Source organism: Anomaloglossus baeobatrachus, chromosome 7 (genome assembly GCF_048569485.1).
Source record: "Anomaloglossus baeobatrachus isolate aAnoBae1 chromosome 7, aAnoBae1.hap1, whole genome shotgun sequence".
Classification (NCBI taxonomy): Eukaryota; Metazoa; Chordata; class Amphibia; order Anura; family Aromobatidae; genus Anomaloglossus; species Anomaloglossus baeobatrachus.
In genome coordinates, this window is record NC_134359.1 from 279,305,583 (window position 1) to 279,324,972 (window position 19,390).

Here is a 19,390-nt window from a genome sequence, read left to right on the forward strand (position 1 = left end):
TTTGTCCGTGTCCGTGATCCGTACCTGTGTGCGTTTTGCACGGCAGCATGTCCGTTTTCTGCACGCAACACGCAGCACGGACCCAATGAAAGTCAATGGGTCTGTGCGCACGTCCGAGTGACACGGACGCATCTCTGTTTTCTCCCTGTACGTTTTGTGCTTTTTTCATGTGATGTCGGTCTTTTTTCTTTTTCTGTTTCGTTCTCTCCCTCAGTCCGTCGGTCGGTCTCTATGTCTGTCGGTCGATCTCTCTGTCTTATCTGTCCCTCTAGCTGTCTGTCGGTCAGTTCCCCCCCCTCTCTCATACTTACCGTTCCCCGATCTCCGGCGCTGCACTGCTGTTATAAAAACTTCGGCGGCTTTTACTATTTTGAAAAAGCCGGCCGCCCATTAATCAATCTCGTATTCCCTGCTTTACCTGCCCACCGGCGCCTGTGATTGGTTGCAGTCAGACACGCCCACCACGCTGAGTGACAGCTGTCTCACTGCACCCAATCACAGCAGCCGATGGGCAAATAATTAAAAAAAACGGCGTGCGGTCCCCCCCATTTTAATACCAGCCAGATAAGGCCATACGGCTGAAGGCTGGTATTCTCAGGATGGGGAGCCCCACGTTATGGGGAGCCCCCCAGCCTAACAATATCAGTCAGCAGCCGCCCAGAATTGCCGCATACATTATATGCGACAGTTCTGGGACTGTACCCGGCTCTTCCCGATTTGCAATGGTGCGTTGGCAAATCGGGGTAATAAGGAGTTATTGGCAGCCCATAGCTGCCAATAAGTCCTAGATTAATCATGTCAGGCGTCTCCCCGAGATACCTTCCATGATTAATCTGTAAATTACAGTAAATAAACACACACACACGAAAAAATCATTTATTAGAAATAAAAAACACAAACAAATTCCCTCATTACCAATTTATTAACCCCGACAAAGCCCTCCATGTCCGGCGTAATCCACGGACCTCCAGCGTCGCTTCCAGCTCTGCTGCATGCAGGTGACAGGAGCAGCAGAAGACACCGCCGCTCCTGACACCTCCACGCAGCTAATGAGATGAGTAGCGCGATCAGCTGCTGTCAGTCAGGTAACTCGTGGCCACCGCTGGATCCAGCGGTGGCCACGGGTAACCTCAGTGACAGCTCAGCTGATCGCGCTACTCATCTCATTAGCTGCGTGGAGGTGACAGGAGCGGCGGTGTCTTCTGCTGCTCCTGTCACCTGCATGCAGCAGAGCTGGACGCGACGCTGGAGGTCCATGGATTACGCCGGACATGGAGGGCTTTGTCGGGGTTAATAAATTGGTAATGAGGGAATTTGTTTGTGTTTTTTATTTCTAATAAATGATTTTTTCGGGTGTGTGTGTTTATTTACTGTAATTTACAGATTAATCATGGAAGGTATCTCGGGGAGACGCCTGACATGATTAATCTAGGACTTATTGGCAGCTATGGGCTGCCAATAACTCCTTATTACCCCGATTTGCCAACGCACCAGGGCAAATCGGGAAGAGCCGGGTACAGTCCCAGAACTGTCGCATATAATGTATGTGGCAATTCTGGGCGGCTGCTGACTGATATTGTTAGGCTGGGGGGCTCCCCATAACGTGGAGCTCCCCATCCTGAGAATACCAGCCTTCAGCCGTATGGCTTTATCTGGCTGGTATTAAAATGGGGGGGGACCGCACGCCGTTTTTTTAAATTATTTATTTATTTATTTTACTGCACAGTATAGACACGCCCACCGGCTGCTGTGATTGGGTGCAGTGAGACAGCTGTCACTCAGCGTGGTGGGCGTGTCTCACTGCAACCAATCACAGGCGCCGGTGGGAGAGAAAGCAGGGAATACGAGATTGTTTAATGAGCGGCCGGCTTTTTCAAATTAGAAAAAGCCGCCGGAGCAGTGTGAATGCCGTGCAGCGCCGGTGATCGGGGATCGGTGAGTATGAGAGAGGGGGGGACACTTCAGTCACTCGGGGGATTAGCGGTCACTGGTGAATCCTTCACAGGTGACCGCTAATCAGTACACGGCACACAGACAGAGCCGCGGCATGACAATGAAGTCGGGTGAAGTTCACCCGAGTTCATTCTCATCCCGCTACTCTGTCTTCCGACATGTAGTAACGACACACGTACATTTCACACGGACAACACATACACATGTCAGTTATTTCACTCACGCACACACTGACACTCCACACGCACATACGGCTAGCATACGGGATACACATGCAGGCCACACATACCATAAAAACGGACCTAAAAAACGGAAAACGGACCCGAAAAACGGCCCATTTTACACAGACGTGGTTTTCACGGATGTGTGTTTCAGGCCTAAGTGTGGACACCTACAACCCACTAGTCGTGGTCACCATTTAGGGTCTAAAATAAACCAGAAATTATTCCGCCGTACTGGATCTCTTGACACATATGCTATTCAGTAACCTGGGTAATACATACAGTATTTCACAAAAGTGAGTACACCCTCACAATTTTTGTAAATATGCTATTATATGTTTTCATGGGATAACACTGAAGATCTGACAGTTTGATACAATATAAAGTAATCAGCGCACAGCTTGTATAACAGTGTAAATTTGGTGCACTCTAAATATAGAGTTTCTTTGACAATCCACTGCCAACAAAACTGCCGGCAACAAAAGTAAGTACAAACCTTTTAAGTGAAAATGGGCAAATTGTGCCCAAACTGTGAATATTTTGTGTGGCCACCATTATTTTCAGGCACTGCCTTAACTCTCTTGGGCATGGAGTTCAGTAGAGCTTCATAGGAGCCACTGGAATCCTCTTCCATCATCCATGATGACATCACAGAGCTGGTGGATATTAGAGATCTTGCGCTCTTCCACCTGCCGTTTGAGGAGGCCCCACAGATTCTCCATAGGGTTTTGGTCTGGAGACACTTGGTCAGTCCAGCACCTTTACCCTCAGTTTCATTTGAGGTTATTATGTAAGACGGTGACCTATGGTCAGCGCTTTCCTGCAAACGCCGTAGATTGCGATATAAATGTTTATGTGTAAAGAATGTAAATATTAATGGGATAGACTCCCTAAAAGAGTGGGCTATGAATCGTAGCGTGTGACACCTCCGAACGTCTGTGAACGAGCAGAAATACTCACCTTATCGTTGCTCGTTGACACGTCGTTCATTTTCATAAAGTCGGTCCTCCTTCTGTGCTCTGGTTGTTCATCATTCCCGAGGCAGCACACATCGCTCCGTGTGACACCTCGGGAATGACGAACACAGCTTACCTGCGTCCCGCCGGCAATGCGGAAGGAAGGAGGTGGGCGGGATGTTTACGTCCCGCTCATCTATGCCCCTCCGCTTCTATTGGGCGGCTCTTCTCAGCACAGCCACTGTCCTCCTTCACAAGCAGGCCCCCAGCTTTGGCAGGGAGGAGTTTTCCACTTCCTGCTCCTCTCACAGTTCTCTCTACACACAGTAAATCACACACATGAATGCCAGTGTGTATAGCACTTTGCAGCCTGTTACAATTATCCTGTTGGAATCCTGTCCTGTGGCCCAAAAACTGAAGGTCAGCCATGGTGAAACCTGTTCTGAGTGGAACCTGTCTTGTTAAACCACTATATAGTCTTGGCCACTGTGCTGCAGCTCAGTTTCAGGGTGTTGGCAATCCTTTTATAGCCTAGAGCAACTATTCTTTTTTTCAGATCCTCCTACAATTCTTTGCCATGAGGAGCCATTTTGAACTTCCAGTGACCAGTATGAGAGAGTGTGTGAGAGATAATACCAAATGTAACACACCTGCTCCCCATTCACACTTGAGACCTTGTATTGTTACCAGCGGTTTTGACATTTATGTGTAACGCCTGCCTGGAGCTACAGACACAGACTGGCTGTAAAGGGAGGCCAGAGGAAAGACGCTCACAAAGCAGGACCCCAAGAACTCCACAACCCTTTAACCCCTATACAGGGATTTGGAACTACACAGAGCCCCAGAGATCACCACCTGTGAAAAATAAAAATAATAAAAATAGCAACAAAAAGAGGAGTAAATATACTCCAAAAATTCAATTTTTATATTTAGTGTAGGCACCTACAAGCGTGAGGTTCCCGTGACGAGGGTTGTAGACTTCTGTATTGCGGCCATAATACCAACTAAAACCTCATATTTTTGTACAGGATACAGCCAGGCCCCTTTCTGTTAGGCCTTGCAAATTAGAGTTCCTGTCCCTGTATGGTACACAGATGGAGTATGGCTTGGTGTAACGTCCTGGTGGTGGATTCACTGGGCTGTGCACCGGACTCCCCCAGCGAGGCAACCCGGAGCTAACCCCTATATAGGGACTGTCCGGTCACCCCGCCAGAGGGCCTAGATGCACAGTAGCCGGAACACGGGAGGTAAGGAGTCCAAGTCCTACAGAAGTCTGCTAGAGTCCAAAGGAAACCGTAGGCAGGACGGATAACGGGAACCGGGTTCAGGTGCCGAGTAGGAACAGCAGACAGGATCCGGATCAGATTGAAACAAAAAGGCACTAAGAGTCTTTACATTTGCAATAAAGGAATACCCACACAAGCAGAAATTAGAATATATTAAATATTTATTAAAGTGCTGAAGGGTATAACAGTGATTAAATACATATAATAATAGAATAACCAGAGGGGAGCTGTGCTGGAGGGAAAGAGAACCCCATGTGTCCCAGAACCTAGAAAGGGAGTTAGTTCCCCAAATCTAGAAGTGATCATAAAGATTAACGGCAAGTGCCGAAGGTGAGAGGCAGCTGCATCAATGGTTTAAGCCTCACATGTAGTAATTAAACTACCGTGTGTAATATAATAATGAAGGCAGCGTTACTCACCAGAAAGGATCACAATGAAACCGGGATAAAACACGTGGGGACCAGCGTCCCAACACGTGTTTCGCGTTGGTGTGCTTCGTCGGGGGACAGATGCACAGTAGCCGGAACACGGGAGGTACGGAGTCCAAGTCCTACAGAAGTCTGCTAGAGTCCAAAGGAAACCGTAGGCAGGACGGATGACGGGAACCGGGTTCAGGTGCCGAGTAGGAACAGCAGACAGGATCCGGATCAGGCGAGATGTGCAGGGCGAGGTTACCAGAAGCCGGTGACGGGATCAGGCTGGCGGATAATGCGGAATCCACAGCAGACAGTCACGGGACACTTTCTGGGGACTCCGTAATCGGGAGAATGTCAGGACGGTAGACAGGCTCTGCGGAAGAGACAGAGTTATTTTGGGAGACAAGCACAATGGGACCTGAACACCTAGCTATGGGAACACATTGATCAGGCAACGCCTACCTGGAAAGGAAAGTCTTATATACCCTGTACCTGTATCAGCCATTTCCTGTTCCCGGGACGCTGGCCCTTTAAGAAGAGGTGAGTGAGCACGCGCGCACCCTAATGCGCATGCACAAGGCCCGAGTGCCGGAGACCAGCGCAGGAAGCAGAGAGGAGATGCAGGGGAGCCAGGCAGAGAGATCCGGGTCGCAGCTGGACGCCGTGGCCGGCGGGCGGGAGGCATGGAGGACGCACAGGAGGGAGAGCGGGACGCACAGCCGCGGGCAGGAGGACCGGGGACCGGAGCAGTGAGTGTCAGGCAGCGCCGGGACCCTGGGAGTATGACACTTGGCAGCCCTCCTGATCTAATAGTATGGGCGTCACCTAATAGGCTGCGGGTTTGTGACTGTGCATCTGCATGTGTGAACAGCGCTCTATGCAAGCCACTAGTGTGCAGTTTTATCATCCAGCAATCGTCCCCTCCACTTTTTTTAGAAGTGTGTGTGATTTGCTCCTCCTGCACCTGTGATGCCTCCACTTAGTAGGGGTTTAGCTGTATCCTGCTAGAGCACTAGTTTTTGTGATGTACAACTGCTGCCCTTTTTTGCTCTAAGTAATTTATATATATATATATATATATTTACACATTATACAGTGCCTACAAGTAGTATTCAACCCCCTGCAGATTTAGCAGGTTTGATAAGATGCAAATAAGTTAGAGCCTGCAAACTTCAAACAAGAGCAGGATTTATTAACAGATGCATAAATCTTACAAACCAACAAGTTATGTTGCTCAGTTAAATTTTAACCCCTTCACGACCGCGGGCAGTAAAATTCCGTCCTATTTTAACGTGACTTAACGACCAGGGACGTAATTTTACGGCCTAAACTTCATTTGATTGCCGTGGCCATAGCAACGGCTTTCAAATGATGTCCCCTGCTGTTTCTTACAGCAGGGGACCTTTGCTTCACCCCAGGGGCGGTGGCATCGCCACCCCCCATCGATGATCGATGTGATTGGCTGTTCAAATCTGAACCGCCAACCACATCTTTCGCACTGATTTCGGTAAAAATAATACCGGAAATAGTGCGATCCTGTGAGATCCGGCTATGAGATGCTGTAGAAGCTACAGCAGATCATAGGTGGATCTCAAACATGCCGCCCCCAGCCCCTGCAGCACTGATTGGAGCGATCGTGCTATGACGCGCAATCGCTCCAATCAGTGTGCAGTGGGGCGGTTTGATTTGCTGGTGGCCGCCCTCCCCAGGCCTGTGCTAGTCTGGGGACCCTCCCCCAACATGTCTGCAGCGTGCAGCACTGGCTGGTACTAGTGGTACCACGCCACCGCTGCTGCTGCCGCTGCTGTCACGGAGCAGGAGCGGTGAGTATTGTGCTCACCTTGCAGCCCCTGCGCGCTCTTGTGATTGCTCCTGCGCGCTCCCGTAATGGCCCCTGCCCGTGCCCCCCTGCGATCTGCCCCCCCCGACATCCCGATCTGCCCCCCTGACATCCCGATCTGCCCCCCGCCATCCCAATCTGCCGGCCTCCCCCGTGATCTCTATTCTGCAGCCCCTCCGGTATCTCCCTCCTCCTCTGCTCTCCTTGCAGCCCCTGCTCGCTCTTGTGATTGCTCCTGTGCGCTCCCGTAATGGCCCCTGCCCGTGCCCCCCTGCGATCTGCCCCCCACATCCCGATCTGCCCTCCGACATCCCGATCTGCCCTCCCCCCCCGACATCCCGATCTGCCCCCCCGACATCCCGATCTGTCCCCAGACATCCCGATCTGCCCCCCGACATCCCGATCTGCCGCCAGACATCCCGATCTGCCGCCAGACATCCCGATCTGCCCCCCGACATCCCGATCTGCCCCCCGACATCCCAATCTGCCGGCCTCCCCCGTGATCTCTATTCTACAGCTCCTCCGGTATCTCCCTCCTCTGCTCTCCCCCTCTGCTGTCCCCGTCCCCCTCTGCTGTCCCCCCGACGTCCTCTTACCTGTCTTCACCGGCTGATCACATCTGCCTCCATCGCTGGGTCCTTCTTCCTGGGTCTTCTGCTGAGCTGTCCAACTTCCTGCCTGCTGCTGCTGTAAAGCTGTTCCTCCTGCTAATCCTTTGGGTACTGTGAGTATAACTTTTTCTTTTTTTTCCTCTATCCCCTGTCCATTTTTACACCTCATGCGTCCCGCGCTGATCAGGGATGCAGATAACGTATCTGCATCCGTGGTCAGTTTTCGGTGGGACTTTTTTTCCCGTATTCCCAACGCTTTTTCTATCGCATCAGTCCGTGCGTCCCGCCGAGTGCTGATCAGGGATGCACATAACGGATCGGCATCCCTGCTCAATTTTTGGCGTGACAAAAAGCATCGGGGATACGGAAAAAAAAGTCATGCCAAAAATTGAGCAGGGATGCCGATCCGTTATGTGCATCCCTGATCAGCGCTCGGCGGGACGCACAGACTGATGCAATACAAAAAGCGTCGGGGATACGGAAAAAAAAGTATCGCATCTGTCCGTGCGTCCCGCTGAGCGCGGATCAACATCCCTGCTCAATTTTTGGCGTGACTTTTTTTTTTTTCCGTATCCCCAGCGCTTTTTGTATCTCATTTGACCGTGCCTCCTGCAGCGGCCGATCAGTGCACCGCGTCTGTGCGTTTGAAAAGTCAAATGGCGTTCCTTGTCTTCTGAGCCCCGCCATGCGCCCAAACAATTGATTTCCACCACATATGAGGTATCTGCGTACTCGGGAAAAATTGCACAATACGTTTTATGGTGCATTTTTTCCTGATACCGTTGTAAAAAGAAAAAAAAAAAAGCTACCTTGTTGCTGCAAAAATTTAAAAATTTTTTAAAAAAAAAAAAATAATTTTCACGGTTCAACGTTATCAACTTTCAGTGCAGCCCCTGGGGGTACAAGGGGCTCACTAAACATCTAGATAAATTCCTTGAGGGGTCTAGTTCCAAAATGGGGTAATTTGTGGGGGAGCTCCACTGTTTAGGCACCATGGGGGGGGTCTAAAAACGTGACATGGCGTCCGCTAATGATTCCAATCAATTTTGCTGTCAAATGGTGCCCTTTTCTTCTGAGCCACGCCATGCGCCCAACAATTACTTTCCACCACATGTGAGGTATCTGCGTACTCAGGAGAAAATGGACAATACGTTTTATGGTGCATTTTTTCCTGATACCCTTGTGAAAAAAAAAGCTACCTAGTTGAAGCAACAGTTTTGTGGTAAAAAAAAATTTTTTCTTTTCACGGCTCAACGTTATAAACTTCTGTGAAGCCCCCAGGTGTTCAAAGTGCTCACCAAACATCTAGAAAAATTATTTGAGGGCTCTAGTTTCCAAAATGGGGTCACTTGTGGGGGGCTCCATTGTTTAGGCACCTCAGGGGGTCTTCAAACCTGACATGGCGTCCGCTAATGAGTGCAGCTAATTTTGCATTCAAATAGCGCTCCTTGCCTTCCGAGCACTGCCGTGTGCCCAAACATTTGATTTCCACCACATATGAGGCATCTGCGTACTCAGGAGAAAATGGACAATACATTTTATGTTGCATTTTTTCCCGATACCCTTGTGAAAAAAAAGCTACCTAGTTGAAGCAACAGTATTGTGGTAAAAAAAATTTTTTTTCTTTTCACGGCTCAACGTTATAAACTTCTGTGAAGCCCCCAGGTGTTCAAAGTGCTCATCAAACATCTAGAAAAAATATTTGAGGGCTCTAGTTTCCAAAATGGAGTCACTTGTGGGGGAGCTCCATTGTTTAGGCACCTCAGGGGGTCTTCAAACCCGACATGGCGTCCGCTAATGAGTGCAGCTAATTTTGTGTTCAAAAATTCAAATGGCACTCCTTGCCTTTCGACCTCTGCCGTGCACCCAAACAATTGATTTTTACCCCATATGGGGTATCAGCGTACTCAGGAGAAAATGCACAATAAATTGTAGGGTGCACTTTCTCTTTTCTCCCTTGTAAAAATGAAAATTATATGGCTAAAGTAACATTTTTGTGTTAAAAAGTAAAATTTTCATTTTTTCCTTCCACATTGCTTTGGTTCCTGTGAAGCACCTAAAGGGTTAATAAACTTCTTGGATGTGGTTTTGAGCAGTGTGAGGGGTGCAGTTTTTAGAATGGGGTCACTTTTGGGTATTTTCTGTCACCTCGGCCTCTCAAAGTCACTTCAAATGTGATGTGGTCCCTAAAAAAAATATTTTGTAAATTTTGTTGGAAAAATTAGAAATTGCTGATGAACTTTGACCCCTTCTAACTTCCTAACGAAAAAAAAATTTCTTTCGAAAATTGCGCTGATGTAAAGTTGACAAGTGGGAAATGTTATTTAGTAACTATTTTGTGTGACATGTCTCTCAGATTTATGGGCATAAATTTTCAAAGTTTGAAAATTGCGAAATTTTCCAAATTTTCGCACAATTTCCTAAATTTTCACAAATAAACGCAAAAAGTATCGGCCTAAATTTACAACTGACATGAAGTACAATATGTCACGAAAAAACAATCTCAGAATCGCCAGGATCCGTTGAAGCGTTCCAGAGTTATAACCTGTCAAAGTGACACTGGTCAGAATTGCAAAAAATGTCAGGGTCATTAGGGTGTTTTAGTGGCCGGGGGTGAAGGGGTTAATAAATTTTCAACATAAAAGTGTGGGTCAATTATTATTCAACCCCTAGGTTTAATATTTTGTGGAATAACCCTTGTTTGCAATTACAGCTAATAATCATCTTTTATAAGACCTGATCAGGCCGGCACAGGTCTCTGAAGTTATCTTGGCCCACTCCTCCATGCAGATCTTCTCCGAGTTATCTAGGTTCTTTGGGTGTCTCATGTGGACTTTAATCTTGAGCTCCTTCCACAAGTTTTCAATTGGGTTAAGGTCAGGAGACTGACTAGGCCACTGCAACACCTTGATTTTTTCCCTCTTGAACCAGGCCTTGGTTTCCTTGGCTGTGTGCTTTGGGTCGTTGTCTTGGTGGAAGATGAAATGACGACCCATCTTAAGATCCTTGATGGAGGAGCGGAGGTTCTTGGCCAAAATCTCCAGGTAGGCCGTGCTATCCATCTTCCCATGGATGCGGACCAGATGGCCAGGGCCCTTGGCTGAGAAACAGCCCCACAGCATGATGGGGAGGGTCTTAATTAGTCAAAAAAAGGCTGGAAAAAGAGATAATTAATTCAAACATGTGAAGCTCATCCATTCCTATAGCAACCACTGACAGTTGCTATTAATAGCCTGTAGCTCCCACCTCCATTCAGTTTAATGGAGGCAGGATTTTGGAGAGTAACTGTAAAGCGCAGGGTTAAATTTTCTAGTCAAAACATAGTCTATGACATTCCCTGAGTCACATGAGGCGTCAGTGCAAAATTTCGTGATTGTAAATGCGACGGTGCGGATTCCTTTAGCGGACATACACACACATACATACATACACTCAGCTTTATATAGTAGATATATAAAGCTCAGTGTATGTATGTGTATATGTATGTGTGTATGTATGTATGTATGTGTGTGTGTGTGTATACGTATGTGTACACGTATGTGTATGTATATGTGTGTGTGTGTGTATTTCCGCTAAAGGAATCCGCACCGTTGCATTTACAATCACAAAATTTTGCACAGACACCTCATATGACCCAGGGAACGTCATAAACTATGTTTTGACAGGAAAATTTAACCCCGCACTTTACAGTTACTCTCCAAAAACATGCCTCCATTAAACTAAATGGAGCCTGGAACTACAGGTTATTAGTAGGAGCTGTGATTGGTTGCTATAGGAACAAAAGACATTCATAGTATAAGAAGCTTATATGTGAGGTAATAAGATGTCGATGTGGAGACGGATAGAGAGAGAAAGACAGGGAAAGAGACAGACAGAGAGAAACAGAGACAGACAGGGAAAGAGACAGAGAGAGACAAACGGTGAAAGAGACAGACAGCGACACACAGACAGACTGGGAGAGAGACAGAGAGACAGTTACTATCCTGGCCAACGCCCGGGTAGTACAACATATATATGCAGCAAGACTGCCCATAATGGAAGTTCATGACAGATATGTCTGTATATCCCCAAAAAAAGGATTGGGTATTTGACATCCAACTTCTTGACTCCACCAGTAATTGTCACCTGGAGGACCATAAGACCCCATATATATTAGATGGTCTGCCAATTTGTGTCCGCTTAGCCCCCCCCAGAGGCTACATACACACACGTTGTTAAAAAAATCTATGATGGAGCTGTGTATGTGCTGGGCCGAAACAGCACATAGGGGTTAAAAGTAAATGGTGGGAAATAAAGCTTTATCCTTTCATCTCTCCTTAGAGCTTATAAAATAAAATATCTCTTAGCTTTCAAAGTGTTAAAAGCGTGAAAATATGTCTGCAGATAATACAGATGATAACTGTGAAGAAATTATCAGAGTGTTATTTCCAAACTGGATCCATTATGTCGTTCAGGTAATGAGCCGGAGACGTTATAATGTAATTTTGGGTAATAACAGGGCGTAATATATCATCAGGAAGGTGCAGTAAGAAAGAATCAGTTTCAATGAATCTGTCACCGGGTTTTTATCACCTAATCTGAGATCAGCATAATGTAGGGGCAGAGATCCTGATTCCAGCAATGTATGACTTACTGGCCTGATAGCTGTAGTTTTAATAGAATAAATGTTTTATCAGCAGGAGATTATCATTTAAGAACGAGAAACCTGCTGTTATGTAGTCCTCCATATTCATGAGTTCTGTATAACCTTGCCCCTACCACTGATTGGCAGCTTTCTGCCCATGCACAATGTACACGGAAAGCTGCCAATCAGTGGTGAGGGCGGGGTTATACAGGTCTCAGCATTCAGAGAACTGAATGGTAATTTGAAAAAAACTGCAGCAAGGAGCTCAGTAAGTGACACATCATTGGAATCAGGATTTTTGTCCCTACATTATGCTGCTCACAGGAGGGCAAAATGCTGGTGACAGATCTTGATATACCCCTTCAAACTTAAACCACCCCCCCCCTTGCTCCCATACCAACCCCCTTAAAATTTTGACCCCCTCAACAGCCCGCGCTTTCCTTTCTTTCACACGGTTAACCCCTCGTTGCCCTCCAAAGTGAGTCATGGGTCACTTTGCCCATGGCTCCACTGTGGGCTCCGTTCAGTCTTGACGTTTTTCTGAATAGAAGGGTCTTAGAGATTTTGCTCTGGGCAAGAGCTTGATTTTACAGCTCGGCTCCCATGAAGCAACTGTAGACAGTATTTCTTGTCTAGTAACGATTAGTAAACAGACTATTAGCAAAGCTATACTTTTAGAGTTGTTCATGTAGTGTACGGATTCAATAAAGTTGTAATTGAATTGAATACTAAAAAAAAATAATCTGTCGTTCTACTGTCTGGCTGAAGCGAGGCTTGGCTCTAACCCACGCCCATCCGCAGCTACGGTGGCCGGCCGGGAAGATTACGGTTTGAGCCTTGTCGGCTCCCGTTGCTCCCGTGGTTCCTGTAAAGCAAAGGAAACGGTAGTTGGCAGAACGAGGTCAGAGGCGAGAGGTGAATAAAGGCAGCAGGCAGGACAGCAATAAAGATATATATGTGCCAAGGAGGGGTAACCTGTCTCCATGGTGACAGCAGCCATGTAATGCAGTTTCAATACCTCTGCTTGCTTGCAGTAATTATAGCATGATATGACTTAACAGCTTTTAGTATTATTGCTATAGGAGGGGACACGTTAGCAGGTGTGAGCTCCTTTTGTGTCACCTGCTGGGACTTGTAGTGCTGTAGTTGACACGTATTAAAGGCACAGTATCTGTTTTCTTCCCACAGGAGCATGATGAGCGACATCCGCCATTCTCTCCTGCGGAGAGATGCCCTTAGCGCAGCCAAGGAACTCCTGTACCACCTGGATATCTATTTCAGCAGCCAGCTGCAGAACGCCCCTGTGCCTATGGTGGAGAAGGGGCCCATCGACTTACTCGAAGAATTCATCTTCCAAGTTCCTAAGGATCGAGGATCCCACGGCAAGGTGTCTGTCCACTTGTTACATTCTATCACTCCAGGTTCTGCACCACTGATGTCTGGTAACGCCATTCACAGCCCCCCACAGTGGGATTTGAGAAATCTAAGGGTATACGTGCCCCTGCTATGTGGTGTGTCCGGCCACGCAGAGCTGGCCCTGAGAATGTTTGGCACATACCATAGCTCCTGGCCAGAGGAGGAAGCATAGATCACTTATGATAAGTGAGTATACATACACAGCAGGGGCAGCTGCTTCTTTCTGTGAGACAACACATTTCCCTGCATGTTTTATCACAGGATTGAGTGTTCCTGCTGCATTCTCCAGCCACTGAAAGTCAAGTCAGTGAAATATGATCAAAGCACCTACTTCACTGACATGATTTATGTCTAGCTCCGAGGGCTGGAGATTCATCAGAAACACTCGCTCCTGTGATAAAACAGACAGGGAAATGTGTTATCACAGGAGCGAGTGTTTCTGATGCATCTCCAGCCCTCGGAGCTAGACATAAATCATGTCAGTGAAGTAGGTGCTTTGATCATATTTCACTGACTTGACTTTCAGTGGCTGGAGAATGCAGCAGGAACACTCAATCCTGTGATAAAACATGCAGGGAAATGTGTTGTCTCACAGAAAAAAGCAGCTGTGAGACCCTTCAGCTGTGAGCCTAAATCACTTATGATAAGTGAGTATACCTTAACAGCAGGGGCCCACAGCTGCTGTTTTCTGTGAGATAACGCGTTTCCCTGCCTGTTTTATCACAGGAGCGAGTGTTTCTGATGAATCTCCAGCCCTCGGAGCTAATCATAAATCATGTCAGTGAAGTAGGTGCTTTGATCATATTCCACTGACTTGACTTTCAATGGCTGGAGGTGCAGCAAGAAGACTCAATCCTGTGATAACACATGCAGGGAAATGTGTTGTCTCACAGAAAAAAGCAGCTGTGAGACCCTTCAGCTGTGAGCCTAAATCACTTATGATAAGTGAGTATACCTTAACAGCAGGGGCCCACAGCTGCTGTTTTCTGTGAGATAACGCGTTTCTCTGCCTGTTTTATCACAGGAGCGAGTGTTTCTGATGAATCTCCAGCCCTCGGAGCTAATCATAAATCATGTCAGTGAAGTAGGTGCTTTGATCATATTCCACTGACTTGACTTTCAATGGCTGGAGGTGCAGCAAGAAGACTCAATCCTGTGATAACACATGCAGGGAAATGTGTTGTCTCACAGAAAGAAGCAGCTGTGAGACCTTTCTGTGTGGTCTCTAAACACATCATAAGTCAAACTCCCCCCTCCCGGCCAGAAGCAGCTGTGTGCCCTTGCTGTGTCGTCTTTATACTCACTTATCATAAGTGACGTGCGCCTCCCCCCTACCTTACAAATAAATGGGGGTCCAACCACTGAGCTGCTAAGTTCTGCTGAGCCCCCTCTTGAACAAAGCAATGGTCCATTCATTGTCTATAGGACTGTCAAAAATGGCCGAGTGTCATGTTTAGCTTTCTCCAAGCGATCAGTAAATCATCCTCTATTATACGTGTAGGGGATAACTGGGCGGCACGGTGGCTCAGTGGTTAGCACTGCAGTCTTGCAGCGCTGGGGTCCCAGGTTCGAATCCCACCAAGGACAACATCTGCAAGGAGTTTGTATGTTCTCCCCGTGTTTGCGTGGGTTTCCTCCCGGTTCTCCGGTTTCCTCCCGGTTCTCCGGTTTCCTCCCATACTCCAAAGACATACTGATAGGGAATTTAGATTGTGAGCCCCAATGGGGACAGTGTTCCTGATGTATGTAAAGCGCTGCAGAATATGTTAGCACTATATAAAAATAAAGATTTATTTATTTATTTTTAGTATTTTTGGAATAACTCTTTAATCTGCAAAGTATGAAACAGTCTTGCAAGTAAAACTATCATGTCTAGCCTGTCATCACATTGTATGTCACCATCAAGCCTTTTCTCCTTACTGACAAGTAGCTGTGTCAGTAAATAGGGTAATGCAGGGATGGGAAAATAAAAGAGTAGGAACCATTTGGAATCTCTATTAGTGTCCAGTGCTCCCACGTCCATATTGCAGTTCCATAGGAAATGTATGCACCCTAATAATGACGCTTGATTTTTCTCTTGTTAGCGGTTCACTGCCATGCAGGAGCTGCAGCTGCTGGAAATTCTTTGCAACTACTTCCAAGACCAAACCAAGGAGTCAGTCCGCCAGATCATCTTCTCATCGCTATTCAGCCCGCAGGGGAATAAAGCGGACGAGCAGCGCATGGCGCTCCTGGGGAAGCTGACGTCCATGGCGGTGGCGGTGTGCAGGTTGCCGGTGCTAGAATGTGCTGCATCATGGCTCCAGGTACAAATTGGTTACAGTCAGTTGTGGTCACATGCTTACTATTTTCAATCTCTGCTTGCTGTCAGTAGATAAAAACAAAGGTAGACCCCTATTTTTACATTGCACATATGATTCTGTTTTGCCTTCCATGCAGCGCACTCCTGCCGTGTACTGTGTACGTTTGGCCAAGGCTCTGGTGGGTGACTACTGCGGCTTAGTTCCAGGCTCTGTGCAGACCCTTAAGCAAATCTTTAATGTCAGCCCACGCTTTTGTTGCCAGTTCATCACTGCAGTTGCAGCCCTGTATGATATGTCCACAGGTAAGAGATTGCATCCTACATGGGAGAAGGCATTATTTTAAAAGCCATTGTTTTTTTCTCTTTTACTAAAGCCATTGTTTTTTTTTTTTTGTTTGTTTGTTTGCTTTTTTGTTTAAAAACTAAGAACTTATTCCCCCTTATGACCTCCTGGAAATGATTGTCTCTTGGGTTTTCGAGGACCCCCGTCTCATTCTGATCACTTTCCTTAACACTCCTATTACGGCCAACCTGCCTATTGGGTACTTGGACTTCTCCCCATTGATGGGTCTGGTGAGGTGGTGTGTGATAGCCCCTCTGGCTTACAGACGCAAACAAAAGGCCGCCGGCGGGGGTCCTATTGTGGAAGATCAGAACCTTTACTCTAAGCTACATTTGAGTGTCCTGCAAGGCCTCATGGTACTTCAGACTCACCTAACAGAGAAGAGCCTGTATGGGCGTTTAGCACTGATCATATTTGAGCAGCTCGTACCTCTGGTGGAGGAACTGGGACAACTCTGCGAAGAGCTTAACCCACTGAATGCTGAGCAAGAGATGGAATTGGCATTGGATCGGCTGGCGCAAGCTTTACAAGTGTCCATGGCGACCGGAGCATTACTTTGCGCTCGGGGTAAGTTTTATAATAATGTGTTACGTGGCAGAGAGTGTAAGCCCCGTAATGGGGTCACGTCTTGAGTTGATGTCTAGTGTGCTGGAGAAGTGAATGGCTCCCTGCACAGCAGCACTGAGATGCCTTCATCCTCCGGATCGGGGAGGGTCTCGGAGATTGGATCTGCAGTAGAGTTTAGCAAAAATTTATGCAGTACCCTGGTCCACCGGTGGCCTCAGTAGTCTGTGACTCCGGACCAGAGCACTGTGCGCCTCCTCCTACATGCGTTATCTTGGCCACCACTATTGATTAGTTGGGTCTACCAGTCAGAAGTGACACCGGGTATACTGCAGGTGGAAGGAGGATCGCAGGGCCCTGGTCTGGTGGTCATTGGCTACTGACATAGCTGCTAGATTATAGATCTGTGACTTTGTTTTTTTTTTACTCCACTCCCTCCAGTCATATACCATTGCTTTATAAAGATAGGAGAACTCAGAAACTTGACTTCTGATTTAATCCAGTTCACATCCAACAGGATAAGATGTCTGACCACATGTCTTCGTTTCCCTTTCAGATGATCTGAGGACCCTCTGCGCACGACTGCCCCACAACAAGTGAGTACCCGATAGTGTCCCTTGTTGGCTAGATCTTGATGTTTTTTTTACTAAAAATGTTGTCACCTAACTTCTATGATTTTCTACGGGTTCCATCGGGCTAATATAAATGTCAAATTGGCTTTAAACTAAAGTTTTCATCTACCCCTGGTATACGCGAGTGTGGGGGGTCCTCCTTCCTGTCATGGTGGCAATGATTGGGGGGAATAGACAGGAGGCGGTCACACATTGTATAGCTGCTGTACATTCTGTGTTTAAAAAGTGATTGTCCACTTTTCAGTAAATATATATATATATATATATATATATATATATATATATATATATACACACACATACACACACACACATACATACATGCATGCATGCATGCATGCATACATACATACATACATACATACATACATGCATGCATACATACATACATACACACATACACACACACACACACAGTGGAACCTTGGATTAAGCGCATAATTGGTTCTGGGAGTGAGCTTTTAAACCAAGTTACTCTTATATCAAAGCAAATTTTCCCATAGGAAATAATTGAAACTTAGACAATTCGTTCCACAACACAAAAATATTTCCTGTATTTATATAAACTTATTACAGTAATACAAAATAATGTACTGTATTCATATAAAATTTAGTGTCACTAATACAAAATACTGTACAGTATAAAACAAATTAAACTGCATATTAGCTTACAATAGAACTGTTGTGTGAGAGGTACAGTATAAGCAATGTGCTGCACTGGTTATCTATAAGAAAGTACAATACTGTATCCACAAATGCAAATTGATAGACATGCTGTATAGTATATACTGTATAATGGTATACTGTATACAGTACATATGTACAGAAAGTTACCGTCAGAGCGCGGAGAAAGGACAGAACCAGAATTGTGCGTGGTGAGTATTTGCTCTTATTGCAAATCATTGCTCTTAAACCAAGTTACAAATGTTTAAATAGCTTTGCTTGTCTTGCGAAAAGAGAAAAAATAAATTGCAATTGGGTTTCATTAAAAATGTTGCACCGTTTACCTCCTGTAGCCTCCGTGTTGCACTGTCTGTTGCTAGCTGCAGAATGAGTTAACTGAGTATCTGTCAGTGAGCTCATTTTGATGGTCTGTAATTCTTTTAGCAGTCTTTTTCATAAACCATGTGAAAGTTGAATGTCAGATAAACCCAATTGTAAGAATTATTATTTTTTTTTTTATTATTTAAAGGTGGATAACTCCTTTTAAAGGAACGGTATTACTCTTATTTAACCCCCTTCCTTGTATGTTTGTTTTGGTTTTTTTTTCTCTTCCAGCTTGATGCAGTTGGTGGTGTCCGGTCCCGTGCAGCCGCAGCCCGCTCATCCGACGCTGGCCCCTGCCTTCTATCCCCACATACATACGCCACCTCTGGGTTACCCCACGCTTCCCGCTCATGCAACGTTACCAGCGCACACAGCATTGCCCACTCATGCAACGTTACCAGCGCACACAGCATTGTCCACTCATGCAACGTTACCAGCGCACACAACATTGCCCACTCATGCAACGTTACCAGCACACACAGCCCTACCCACTCACACTGCTTTACCTGGCCATACAGCAATACCTACACATCCTGCTCTGCCCACTCATGCAGCGCTGCCAACACTCCCCGCACTCCAGGGACATCCTGTGCAGACATTCATGCCTGGCATGACTTTTCCGTTTCGACCTATGCGTTGATTACCTCTGCAATATTCCGGAGATGGACTCAGAATTACGGAGGACAGACACACAAGGAACGTCTTCAGGAATGAGCCAAACTTTGCTTTTCCAGGACAGCAGGATGGCATCGCACATAGAAGCACACAAGGCTGCAGTATGCCAGGGACGGATGCTGTCACTCTCCATTGACTGTCATGAAAGGGTCAATTTTTAATGCAGGTAGAAAAAAAAGAGGAGAGTATTCTATTAAAGGGGTTATTCCCCATCTGTAGAATAGGGGAAACCTCACTGATCGCTGGGGGTCTCACCACATTCCATGCCCACCCCTTATCTGATCATTGTCTATAGACCTAATAGAAGCGGATTGCAACCCTCCTATAGTCAATTTTTGGGATTGGTGGGGGCCCCAGCGATAAGTAGGCTGTGCCCTATCCTATAAATTTTGGGCCGTTAAACCTTGTGCGGATATGTTGGAGCCGGATTGGGAAAGAATATAGTGGCCATCAATTTTTTTAAATATATATATCTAAAGTAAAGCAATAAAATAATTGTCGGAC

The 19,390-nt window shown here is 46.5% G+C and overlaps 1 protein-coding gene across 3 annotated transcripts; it reads left to right on the top strand.

Annotated features, from left to right (window-relative positions):
- The first annotated feature begins 4,960 nt into the window (after positions 1-4,960).
- On the top strand, positions 4,961-19,390 carry INTS15 (integrator complex subunit 15). 3 transcript variants are annotated; one of them, XM_075319396.1, is made up of 7 exons: positions 4,961-5,372; positions 13,096-13,294; positions 15,408-15,629; positions 15,763-15,928; positions 16,053-16,535; positions 17,089-17,128; positions 18,443-19,390. In XM_075319396.1, the coding sequence occupies exons 2-7, from the start codon at positions 13,100-13,102 to the stop codon at positions 18,849-18,851; spliced, it is 1,515 nt and encodes a 504-aa protein (XP_075175511.1). In that variant the 5' UTR covers positions 4,961-5,372; positions 13,096-13,099; the 3' UTR covers positions 18,852-19,390. The 3 variants fall into 3 exon arrangements, with proteins under 3 accessions (XP_075175511.1, XP_075175510.1, XP_075175508.1); XM_075319395.1 differs by lacking the exon at positions 4,961-5,372 and adding an exon at positions 12,729-12,822; XM_075319393.1 differs by lacking the exon at positions 4,961-5,372 and adding an exon at positions 12,822-12,907.